This window comes from Aptenodytes patagonicus, chromosome 5 (genome assembly GCF_965638725.1).
Source record: "Aptenodytes patagonicus chromosome 5, bAptPat1.pri.cur, whole genome shotgun sequence".
NCBI classification, from domain to species: Eukaryota; Metazoa; Chordata; class Aves; order Sphenisciformes; family Spheniscidae; genus Aptenodytes; species Aptenodytes patagonicus.
The window spans coordinates 73,010,270-73,022,927 of NC_134953.1; the positions used below are offsets into that span (position 1 = coordinate 73,010,270).

The 12,658-nt window shown below is 36.0% G+C and overlaps 1 protein-coding gene across 6 annotated transcripts in view; it reads right to left on the reverse strand.

Moving 5' to 3' along the window:
* Nucleotides 1-12,658, reverse strand: part of TTLL7 (tubulin tyrosine ligase like 7) — a 72,610-nt gene that overhangs the window by 42,378 nt on the left and 17,574 nt on the right. For all 6 annotated transcript variants that reach the window (XR_012995519.1, XM_076340504.1, XM_076340506.1 and 3 more), the window contains exons 2-7: nucleotides 9,610-9,786; nucleotides 9,326-9,454; nucleotides 8,283-8,404; nucleotides 7,515-7,582; nucleotides 2,212-2,370; nucleotides 344-560 (exon numbers count right to left, since the gene is read on the reverse strand). Coding sequence is in view for 5 of the 6 variants with exons in the window: in XM_076340504.1 (XP_076196619.1) it covers nucleotides 344-560; nucleotides 2,212-2,370; nucleotides 7,515-7,582; nucleotides 8,283-8,404; nucleotides 9,326-9,454; nucleotides 9,610-9,634 (720 nt within the window). In the remaining variant the exon portion in view is untranslated. The remainder of the gene's footprint in view (nucleotides 1-343; nucleotides 561-2,211; nucleotides 2,371-7,514; nucleotides 7,583-8,282; nucleotides 8,405-9,325; nucleotides 9,455-9,609; nucleotides 9,787-12,658) is intronic.

The following is a 12,658-nucleotide window of genomic DNA, read 5'->3' on the forward strand; positions in this document are numbered from 1 at the left end:
AGTGATTTTCTTTACTTCATTTTTTCGGGGTTGAATGTCAATAATTGACATCTTTTGCTTTCTTTTAGGAAATATTTAAACTCTTTAGCATGCATACATGCAAAGTCATATAAAATTTTTATACATAAGCAATAATATTGCTATACTTGTGATTTTGATAGAAAAGCACGAGTTAAATATCTTTCATTTTAATTTTTTCTCTTCAATGGCAATACAAAAATTCAGCCAGATGAATACAGAATTAAATCTCGTGTCACAATTTATTTTATTTTACCTCCTCCAAACACTACACAGGTAAAATTCTACATGCATAAGCAATAAATCGGAATGAACTGCAGCTTACCAAATTTGAGTCACTGGGGGGATGATACTTTTCCGTGCCCATTCTCACCAGTCCATCATGATATAAAAATACTTTTAATGGATCACAGGAGGTTACAAGAATATACACACGTAAATCAAACTTGTAGCCTTCCATAAGAAATGGTTTGTCAAGATATTCCTGAACAATCAAGTGATCCTGAGCTTGTAACTTTTCTCCATTTCTTATTAAAGAGATCCTGGTAAAAACAAAAGTTATTTTAAAAACATGGAACTTTGACATTACTCTTCGAAATAGATTTGCATGGTCACCCAGCCAAGTAGTCAGGCTAAGGTCTACCTGGAGAAAAAGACTTACATATCTAATTTGTAGGGTAGAGAAAAAGCGCCATTTGCTTACATGGCTTTTGGTTTCCTGTCCTTTATGGTGTTTCACTGGATGAAAAAAGGCAATGAGCCATTTCAAAATAACTTTCTGCTTCCTTTGGTTGAACAATTTGTATAATGGGTTCCCTCTACACTTTGAAATCCTTTGGCAGAACGACCAGTCTCCAGCTTTTGTGATTATTCTTCCCCAAGCAGCTGTAAAATAGGCTTCCAGTCTTTCTTTGTCACAACTTCTGCCCAAGGTACAGGTTGCAAAGAACTTTCAGTGCTAACCTGACTCAGTGATGATGTTTGCAAGGCAGGACACTGATAGGTACAACTAAGGATGGCATAGATTAAGCTCAGTATTTCTGTATTCCAGTTTCCCCACATCAGAATGAAAAATGCTTTCTATACAGACTATAAACTGGCAGCCCCTAACTACACAGACTTTTAAATAACTGTAATAGCTAATATTTTTCAGTGTATCATTATTAACCCTGAACTCCCATAGCTTTGTTGCCTTAATTTTACCCTCTACTATTTATAATACATTTCAGTGTTCTGGTGCTGGATACTCCTAGCATACTGAAGTATTTTACAGGCATTTCTCTGAAATATGCTGCTACCTTTCCCTTCAGCTTATCTTTGCCCTTATCAAGAGGACTGAAAAATAAGGAAATGGAAAAGTTTGGATGCTTTACTTTTACAGTAATTCTGATATATTTTTATTAACTAAGAACTTTACTATACTCTATAATCCCAATTGATAGTAAAAGCAATAAAAGCTAAAATTGAAATATCTAAAACTAAGAACAGAGTTAAGAATGAAATTGCAATAGTTATCTAATTGTTTTTCACTGTGCAGCCCTGCCACAGGCAAAGCCGTTTCAACTCAGCTGCAGGTTGCAGACTCTGCAGGGGTGTCCCTCCTCCGGCATGGGTGTCACCTCCTTCCAAGAGTGCACCTCCAGCCACAGCCCCAACAGACTCCTCTGTTTCTCCTACACAGTGTGGCTGCCGCTCTTAAATAAGTTTGTGCTTCTCTGACTGGCTGCAGTTTTGGCATGCAATGGGGCGGTTGGGCAGGTTTCAGAGCTGTGGAAGATCCTGACCTTCTACCACACATGACACCCCTGCAGCTCCCCCAGCCACCAAAACCCTGCCATTTATGCCCAATTCAATCTTACCCCATAAGTCTAAGCACAGCAGATTAATAAACATATTCTTTAGATAAATTCACAATAAAAATAATCCTGATCTTAAGAATTATTTAAGCCTCATCAGAAAATGCATTCTCTAATTATGCCACATTCAAAACAACATTAAAATACCACTTCCATTTAGCTTTATATTTTAGCTGTTTCTGCTTGTTAAGCCTTTGTCCGACACATGAACTTCTTATACTGATCATACAACTTTAACTACAAACTTCTTACTAATACACAGCTTCTGTTAATGTTGTGAATAGCACTGGATTTCACCTTTAATGGATAAGGAGACTGAAGTTGCATGTTAACTTACCCATGTCCCATTGCACCGTTAGCTGGTTTGACTATGAAAGTTTTCTGTCTACGTTTCTTCTTCAGTTCTTTTACATAGTTCTGAAACTGTGTGTATTCTGCAGGGAAGATCCATGTTCGAGGAATAAAACTATACTCCTGAGGCTGACTCTTGATCATTCTGCAAAAAAGCATAATTGAGTTAAAATCTTTTAACTACTTTGATGTATCAATCGTAGGGATTAAAAAGCATTTACAATAATTTGACAAGGAAACTTCTTTAGCAAAATGCTGTAATATGAAAGCAAACTTCTGCAGTTGTTTAAGGACAGTTAGAGCTCTATAACATATATGCATACTTTAAGAACAACAAAAGCAGACTGTCTTGTGCATTTTTGCTTATTATCATATTGTATTTGCTTATTATGTTACTGGCATCCATCTCATTTCTTCGCATCCATTGAACTCCTGTTAGAGTTTTTGTTCAGTTACTCAGACGATGTAATGCTATTCCTATTCTTATAAATATTAAACTTACAATAGACCATGTGATTATAGATCTCTTCCTACCTAATAGACTCCTGGTTTCCTGTATTCCTCTTTTTTTTTTTTTCCTTGGGAGGGGTAGGGATATTTGGCAAGTTTCATATTGGTATGTATTTGGGGATGTATGAGGATCAACACACACAAAAAAAGAGGACCTGGGATATTTGGAGTTTCTTCATGGGTGCAAAAAATATTAGTAACAAGGACTGAATTTAAAATTAAAATGGAAGCTATTTAAAAAGAGGCTTTTGTTTCTTTCTAGTCTTTTGAAGGAATTTCAAAAGTAAGGAATTGCAGTAAATATACTTTGACATAGGTCAAGCAACTGCTCAGGCACCTCCAATATAGGGCAAAACACAGAAGCTTGGATTTGTGTTTGGTACCAGCATATTGTGATTGACATTCCCTGAGCACCTGATTTAGTCAAAAGAAAGCAATGAAATGCAAAGCAAGACAAGGGAGGGGAAAATAGAAGAACTAAAACAAAAATAAAGTTAAGACATCGTAGGGAACAATCTCTGAAACTGAATCTGGTTAAAGGATGCAGCAAGGTCCTGATCTCCCTGCTTTAACAGCTGTGGCAGCTGAGGTAGTGAGCATATCTCATTTTAGAGCTCTGTTGTCTGAATGCAGAAAAGACAAACAGAAGAGGAAAAATGGCAGAGAATTCAGTTAGCAGAAGTTTCCCTCGCCCAAAGCTATGTATCTGGCCGATAGGAAGCATATACCCACGCCAGACTGGCAGTATGGGCTAGATAGATATGGGTCAGCTTTAAACAAAGTAGCTCTAATACTGGTTGACAGCCAAGTTATAGGAGCAGTGTGGACTTCGTGGTACTACGCAGATTAGTATACCATAGTTCCCAGCAGAATAAATTTAGTCTTTGCTGAGTTAAATACTGGTACAGCTAGCTTGTTTCAGGTACTCAGAATGCCTGAAACTTCATACATAACCTCATCTGAAATTAGTTCGGGTAACTCAAAACTACTCTGTAACATAGGGTGGACACATCTAAAATACAAATATCCATAGACCAACAGAAAGTGACTGGTTGTTTAAAAAGAAATTAACTGATATAGGAAGTTCCCCAACTGTGATTTTAAAAAAAATGGCACTATGATGAATTTTAATACTTTTTAATTAATTACAGATTTAGGTATACTTCTATTTTTGTAATGGAAACTAATAGTATCAGGATAACTTAAATGTAAAAGACACAATATCATCTCAATTTTTCATTTCTACTATGAGCCTACATAATACTCCTGATGTAGCATAAGACACTTTTTCTTTAAGTGGCTCAGATACTAATGGAAAAAAACCAGAGCTGCCAACCACATCTGTAAGGCCAGGACTGTAGCCAAGCCCTGCTGGTATAATAGATACGCTGTCACCAAATGGTTCAGCCAACTACCCAACAAACACTCTGCAGAAACCACAATAGCTATAGTAGTCTTGAAGTACTGCATGAGATTCAGTGCTTCTGCAGCTTCATTGTTAACTATTATTTTTACAAATCTGGTTTGATGAAAGCCACCAAATAGTCACAAAAAAAGTTTTAAAAAACATAAATAGATATTTTAATTCATGATTCATGCATATTTTTAAACTAGTCTCCATCTGCTATACATTTACAAATGTTATTACCTTGCTAACTGAATAGCTCATCTAGGCAGAAATTATCCTATATTTAGGCAAAAAGCAATTTCTGTGTTAGTTTCCATCCCCCTCCAAATTATTTATCATATGCATCCTGAAGTGTTACATGATAGAGATTTGCCATTTAACTTACAGGTTTCAGTACGCATACTCCCTACTCAATGAATATAGCTTCATGGTATTCTAGATATATTAATGTTATTTTGTGACTGCAAGTACATCAGTTCTATATGGCTTTTTCTCTCTTATGCACAACTAGTAGACTACAAACACTTAATAGTATGAAGCGGAATACTTAACCATTGTTTACAAGTTCTGGTCCTCACTAAAACTTTCAACAAAAGAATCCAGCTCTGTTCTTTCCCTGCTTGGCCCTATTCAGAAATGGCTTAGGAACATCATCAAGTAGCTTGCAGAATCAAAACCTATTCCATCACAATAGCCCTATTTTCCAGCACATCTGCTATCCACTACTGTGGGTAACCACTTCTTCACTGTGCTGCTCTACCCTTTAGCCTTTGCAGTCCTTACCAGGAGGTCTGAGAATCAAACAGCAAGTTATTGTTCTTCTGAGTGCTATTTTAGCTCACTGATGTGGTCAGACTGTGCTCTTGTTTCTCAGAGTGCTTTCTGCGCAAAAGAATCAAAGGTGTTGAACAAAATGTAGGTAACTAAAGACATGTCAGTCTAATAACGCAGGTTCCACTGCCTAGGTTTCAAGATCCTCAGACTTTTCAAGTAGGAAAGGAGGTTAGTGGGTAGGTATGGATGAGAACGATTCTTGGCCCATGATCAGTTCACAAACCTTTTAAACGTAAACAACAAAGGTGTTGCAAAAAAGATCATCTCATATATGGGTCTGTTCCCCTTCCCATTCATCCTGTACACCTTCTCCCCCACTTACTGTATTCATTCTGTAACCACACTTATCCTTCACATGAGGAGATCTCATCTAAGAGACCATTTACAGAAATTAAATCTAGTTGGCCCTACAATGGCACCTCTATTTTTTTTTTTCTTTTCTGTGTTCTGATTATTCCCATTGAAAACGATGCTCGTGCCTCCTTTTGTTCTCAATTACATTCCTGCTTCTGTCTGTTCCATTACTCTGTGTCCCTACGCTTACTGTGCTGGGTTGTCTTCTTTCATATTACACACGCTACATACTACACCGCTCCCTTCCACCCTTCTACATGTGAAAACCACGTCGTCCTATGATCCAGGGTGCCTGGATATTGGCTGTAAGAGGAATTCCTGAAGTGCAATTCCTCCTGAATAGCATTTGCCTCTCAGAGTCCAGTAAATTTGTTCTTTCACTCCACTCCCAACAGCTTGCATAAAATGCAAGGGTGAGATCAGTATAACAACAAAGGTAGAAGTAAAAGAAAAAGAAGTCTACTCTCCACAAATTCTCAGCAATTGTTTCATGAACTCTCAACAGTAAAAAACCCACAGCTATCTGTACAAGTCAGTATCAGGAACAGAAAAGACTGCATGCAGCAGAAAAGCAAGAGAACAGAATTACTGTTTCTGCACTATCCTGTTCAAATAAATTTTAAGACAGAACAGCAGTTGTGTGGAACAAAATCCTCCACTCTACAGACAAGAGCCTGCCCAACCATGTATTGCAACTGACTTGTGATTTCACATACATACGTCTGTTTCACAAGCAGTCTCAAGGCATATCCTTTTGATTTTTATGAATTATGAATACTAAGTATTGAATTGTGAGGCTAGTATGCGAAAAACAGACTGATTAAAACCCTGCTATAACTACTGATACTAAGTGAAGTCACAACATAAATATGTTTGACCCAGAGTTATCGTACCAGAGAAAGTTTGACCCAGAGTTATCATACCAGAGAAATTATTCCCATCTTATCTATAATATGTGCAATCTCCGCATTGAGTACCTTTAAACTGTGTTTCAAACTCAGAATTCAGTAGGTTGAGAGATGTATAATCAGACTATATTTGAAAACAATGTGTGCATGATAACAAGAGCCTTTTGTCCATTTTGCACATTTTTTTAAAATCACAGCACTGTAGCAATAGACAGGGATACCACTGGCTACCAGACTGACCTATGTTGTTCCACTGTTTCCAGGACCTCTCCAAATAGCTGTTTGCCTCCATGTGCTATCTCTACGTTTTTACTTAGAGTTTAAGTCTGGAAGAGGCAGTAAAAAGTGCTTGTGTAGCAGGTATTGACACAAGGGAGTTCTGGCCCACACGTAGGATATGTAGACACCATAGCAATGCACGTAATATTTGCATCATAATAGTTGCATACATTCTACATGCTATGTGTCGTAGTTACAGAACAGAAAAGGAAATAAAGAAAGAGCGAGAGAGAGGACATATCACATTAATAACATTAATATATGAAAACAAATTTTCTTCTGGTAACAGGAAATGCAGTGTAGGTAACGTTGGGGGCCAAAAGATTAACTCTATTAATAATTGTTCTTTAAACTAATTTAGATTAGAAGAATCAAAATATTCACACACATTTATCCATAAACTTTTCCTTATTACCAGGCTGTTGAATCATTATTTAGTATCATTTTCTTACAGGTCTTACTCACAGATTCTTAGCTAGGATAATTCCTCAGAACCCAGTTATTCCACTAGAGTGAGGAGAATTTATAATTAGACAAATGAGCCTCTCTGACTTATTGCTTATATAAAGAGTAAGATACTTCACATTTTCTAAATTTGATATACACAAAATACAGTCATTGATTATTTTAAACAAACAATATCCATCCACATACTAGTTATTTTTTCTGTTCTACCATTACAGGATATATGCCTGGGTGTATTATGTATTAAGTGTATTATACAATAATTTACGGCTCTCCTACATTCTGCAATGCGTAGACAGAGAACTGAACCCCCATCATTTTCCGCTGAAGTCAACTGGAGAGATACAGTAGCCCACTCAGATGCTACAGATCCAGGACCAAAGCCAAAGTTATTAAGGAACTTTGGAAATTATTCTTGGTCCTCTCATAGCCTCTTAGTAAAAATAAACAAACCTTACAAGCAATAATTCAGTATTGTACTGCATTAAATACTACGGCTGAAAAACTTCTTAATATTAAAAGAAAGATTACTTAGTCATGTTTCTTGCCAGAAAATCCTTTCTGCAGATCTCTCCCATTCCTGGAAAATGGTTGATTCTCTGAGGAAGAAGAAAAAAAGAAAGTTAGTTGGTACTTTTTTAGTTTTCCTGGCATACCTAATACAATCATTTAAAACGTTCAACTGCATGCGCAGGTAAACATAATTAGTGTTACATATAAATTATTTAAGATAATATCTTACATTATACTACGTATTCTTAGCAATACTAAAGATACTGTAAGTTGTATTCTCCTCCACCAACATGAGTATGCCCGGTGATTTCATTTCAGACATGAAAGGAGACTATCATACTCTTATTCACAAAGCTATCTAGGAACAAAGAACGCTATCACAAAGTAATGGTAAAAAAGGGAATTATTTATTCACAGAAACTGTGGAGAGAGCTCTGCTTGTTAACTTACTGCTTAAAAGCTTATGAGCAACTTATAAATGAAGTTTTGCATCTTCTTTCAAACTCTGATCATTCACAACACCCAACTGGCAGACAAAAGCATGAAAGAACAGCCCCAAATATTTAAACACCAGATTCCAAGCGGTATGAACAAATAACTCTGGAAAAGAGAATAGGATTTTAAAATATGTAGTGGTATAGCCTTATTGCAGTCTGGTTGGTGGTGTTTTGTGGGTTTTTTTTTTCTCTCCGTACAAATGTAACTGACCAAAAGTGACACATTACTGAATGCTTCAGAGTGAAGCAGTTTACTGAAACTTGTCAGAAATCCTAACTACCACTCTACCTGATAGTTCCGAAGTTCAGCAATCTTCTCTTGTTGCACAGCAGAATCACTCCATATAAGATTAGCTGTTTCATCTTCATCACGTGTTTTAACAAATCCCATTTCTCGTATTACTACACGTACTATGGAGAAATCACATACTTAAGGAACATTTTGAATCTCTAAAATAGATTCATTTTCAAAATTTTAAAAATCAATTAAGATTTTAAACACTTCCAATATTCAACCCTTTGTCTGAGAACAATGTTAGCATGCAAGCTATTATTTATCTTGCAATATTTCCATCAGTCTATTGCAAACCTGTCATTACAACGTTATAGCACCTTGTACTGAGGCTGGAATCAGAGCACAACCACTGATGGGAACTGTAAAGAGCTTCAGGGCATTCCACAATCATCTAGTAAAAGTCCACTTGCATGGCTTTTAGACTTAATCTTAGCTATCACATGCGTTAATTTTAAAACAGTGATGACTATAAGTGTCACTGCAGACAGGGGACAAGAATGCCTCCTTAGTCAAGGTACAGTAGTTACAAAAGCAAATGCATACTTTATTTTAACATAAAAAAAGAGAAAAGACTGATTATGTGTCAGGCATAACTCAGGTTCTAGGAGAAAAGATTTTTCTGTAGTAGTCCCAAGCATCAAAATACAAGACATTAGTAGATTTTATTGAGAAACCTCTGTATAATAATTAGAGTATTTAACATTAAATTTATGCTGTTCATGTTTCAAGGCTTTAAGTAAACTTCTAAACACATATGTAATTCATAATTAGAGGGTTTTTCCACAGCCTTCTTGATTACTTAAGTTTTTGCATTTCAAGGCCCTTCCCCGAGTAACAAATGGGGAGTAATAGATGCACAGTGTTCAAAGCTATCAACTCGATGTTACAAAAAAAGAACAAAGGTTTCTTACAAAAGAAAATCCTCTGGAAATGTCTCACTGTCAGCTTGATGCAAAGTCCATTAATTCACCCCATTAGTTAGTAATTCACTCACGTCAATGGCCATTAGGATGAAAACGAAATATGTAGCTTCCTACCAATTTCATATTTTGTGCCAGCGACGTTTGCAGTGATGACTCCATTCTTCTTCTTTCTAACTTTTCTTTTAATTGTGCTTTGATAGGGTAGTTCTGAACTCAAAGTCAGAGGAGCGGTTCCATGGTTATCTTTGAAAAATAACGTTGTAACTATCAACAACTTTATATCTCAAATAATGTATACAAATGAACTAAAAATACAAACATTTACTCTGTTGCAACTGAAGAGGTACAAGCATACTGAATAATTAACAGGCTACATTAAAAATCCAAGACTAGCATACCTCCCTCATTAGGCAAGGATGGCATTATAACCTAGGATAGTGCAGAAGCAGAGCCCAAATTCTGTTCCCAAGTTCTCAGAAAATGATGGAGCTGTCAAAGCCAAATTATTTAAAGCTCCAGTCATACCATTTCAGTCTCTGGTTGTAGCAAATATTAGTTCTGGAATGGATAGATATCTGTGTTAAAAAAAATATAAGAGAAACTTCGTTATCGAGAAATCCTGAAAAAATATAAACGGCAGAAAAATAAATATGGAAATGCTTTTAATAAGAAGTCAAAAGTAATGCTTATTTTAAAAGATTGATCAAGTTATTGTAAATACAAAACTTTGTTCATTACAATTCAATTGTTTTGTTTCTGGGGAAAATAATTTTGCAGTATTAATTTTCGAAATGAGATTGTATTACCACATTTTCTTATCTTCATTTGTGTATGGGAGATTTGGGGCATCAAAATAGATAACACTGAATTCAATCAATACTGCAAACTTTTATCTCCACAAAGCTCACTGAATTTATAGCAATTTTAAACCATATTTTAATTAAAAATTTAAAATCAGACACACTGTATTATGTGTTTTCAGGTACCAAATGGGACATAACTGAAATCACCTTAATACTTTTTCCACTTTTTCATTTTTCAACATTTTTTAAAGCAATTGTCCAATAATCACTTGGTAACACATGGCTGCAGTTTCATGACCGCTTCACGACACAACAGACATAATTTCAAAAACACTTTGGCTTGGCAAATACCTAAATTGTCAGTTTCTAAAATGAGTAATTATTTGCATAAAATGCTATTTTTCATGTATACACTGATGCAAAATTTCAAATTTTTTTCTCTGTGAATACACTACCACATGTGAAAGTGCCACATATTATGAAGTTTTTTAGGTCCAGCTTAAGCACATAAGAACAATGGGCTAAAATATGAGGAAAAAACCTCAGGAATAAGATGCTTCTAAACACACTGCTGCATGACTTCAGGCGTGCAGCACTGTTATAACAAGGTCTGCAAGGAAACAAATGCTGTCTTTGGCAGGCTGCCTCAAACAAATCTATGAGTTTTCGAAACATATACAATGTAAGTTATTGATTTTAAAATGCTTTCATTTCTTTTCTGCAATTGTATGTGTGGCTGAAGTTCCTTACACTAGCTTTAGGTTAGTTTATATTGCCACTTGTGGTGATTGCAAAACTTACTTTAAATAGCTTTATATAGAGCATGAGGAATTTCTTCTGCTATAAATAGCAGAAAATTACAGTACAGTCAAATTCAGCCATGACTTACAATGTGAAACATATTTGGTCATAAGATTGGACAAGATGTGCATTAGCAAAGTTACCAAAACATTACTTATAAATCCTCATTTTTTATTTGTGTGTGTACACGCATGTCAGAGAGAAAAAGAGAGATACAATTATATTCTGGACAAGTCACCCCCTTGGTAAGAAAATATAAAAGCAGATACCTTGAGCTGCAAGATCTTATCTCCTTTCAAGACAGAAATTTACCCTTAATTCCATTTTTTAATTTATGCTTAAATCCATTTCAAGACAAATGGATGTTAAATCCATTAACACAAAAGGGTAAAAAGAACAGATTATGGTTCTTTTATTACTGTCACCAATGTACTAGGGGCCAAATTCTGCTTTGTATTAAGATAATCAAGTCTCCCTCATGTCCATTTAGTGGAGTGCCACAAATTAACACTAAAACTTGACCCTGTGTATTTATCCAGAAAGTAAGAACAGGAGATGTTTTATACACAGATACAATGCTCGACAGCATAGTAGTAACTCCCAGCCATACCCACTTGCAACATACTCTGCTGAACCAGAACTCGCTAAGAAAATCCCCCCAAGTTGAACTAAAACTGGCAGGTCATTTTGAAGTTTTAATGTTTTGGATGCCATCATCTGAGAAGGTGGCCTGAAAGTCCTCCTGCCCGCTGGCCTACCAAAATTAGACACAGAGATGGGAAAGAAAAGCATTCATCCTCCTTAAAACCACTGTGAAGGAAAAGCAGTGCTGGGCACAATGACTCACTGAATATTGCATGTTATCTGTTTCTCAAGCTAAGAATACCACCAAAGTACAAGACATGTTTAGTTCCTGGGAATAATACTGAAGTACGTCTGTTAGCCAATTAAGGACTTCTATGCACATCCACAAACGCCTAGCAGTTGTTCCTCCGCTGCACTGGCTAAAAACTTTTAACAAATTTGGAAGAATGTCAAGACGACTAATATTTCCCCATGAGAAACGCCAGCCCTTACTAATACAGCATGATTTACAAGCTATGATATGGTAATAAAAACCAAGCAGCTCATAGAGCTCTCATTCGGCTTATAATCACAGAAAAATATCTGCCCAAAGTTACTATAACACATTGTATTCTGAAGGTGGACCATAAAGCTCCAAACTGCACTACATTGTTGAATTACCATTTTTCTTTATATAGAAACTATTCTACTCTTTTGAGAATAGTCTTTTGGGTTGAAAAGTGCCAACACTCGAGATCCGTGACTTTCAACCAGTCAACTTTTTAGCACACATACATGAGTTGATGGTAAAGATTTATGGTCAACTTTAGAGTATTCTATGGACAATTAGTAGTTTGGCCATATGGAAAACAAAAGTAATTGGACTGACTAACTCCCACAAAAGTCTCTGCAAACTGATCATTGAAGTAACTGTTTTCTTGACAAGATTATGGATGACATAATTTTCATCATCACAGCTGAAGCGTGCACTCCTCTAATGATGTCAAATCTTGTTACAGACATAATGCAGTCTATTTGTCAAATCCTGATTTAAACTGAATTCTTCAAAGGCAAAAGGGATCATTACTGTACTCTGTATTCAAACTTTCTCTAGGATTTTGACTTTTCACAAGCACTGTCCTACGCCAATAAAGTTAAACTGTAGTCTGCCTTAAGCTCGTATATAATAATTCAAAATTGTTTTACAATTGCTTCACTTCTTTTAAGTCGCCCATCTCCAAACAACCATTTCACTGAATACCAAAACGCCAGCAGTTCT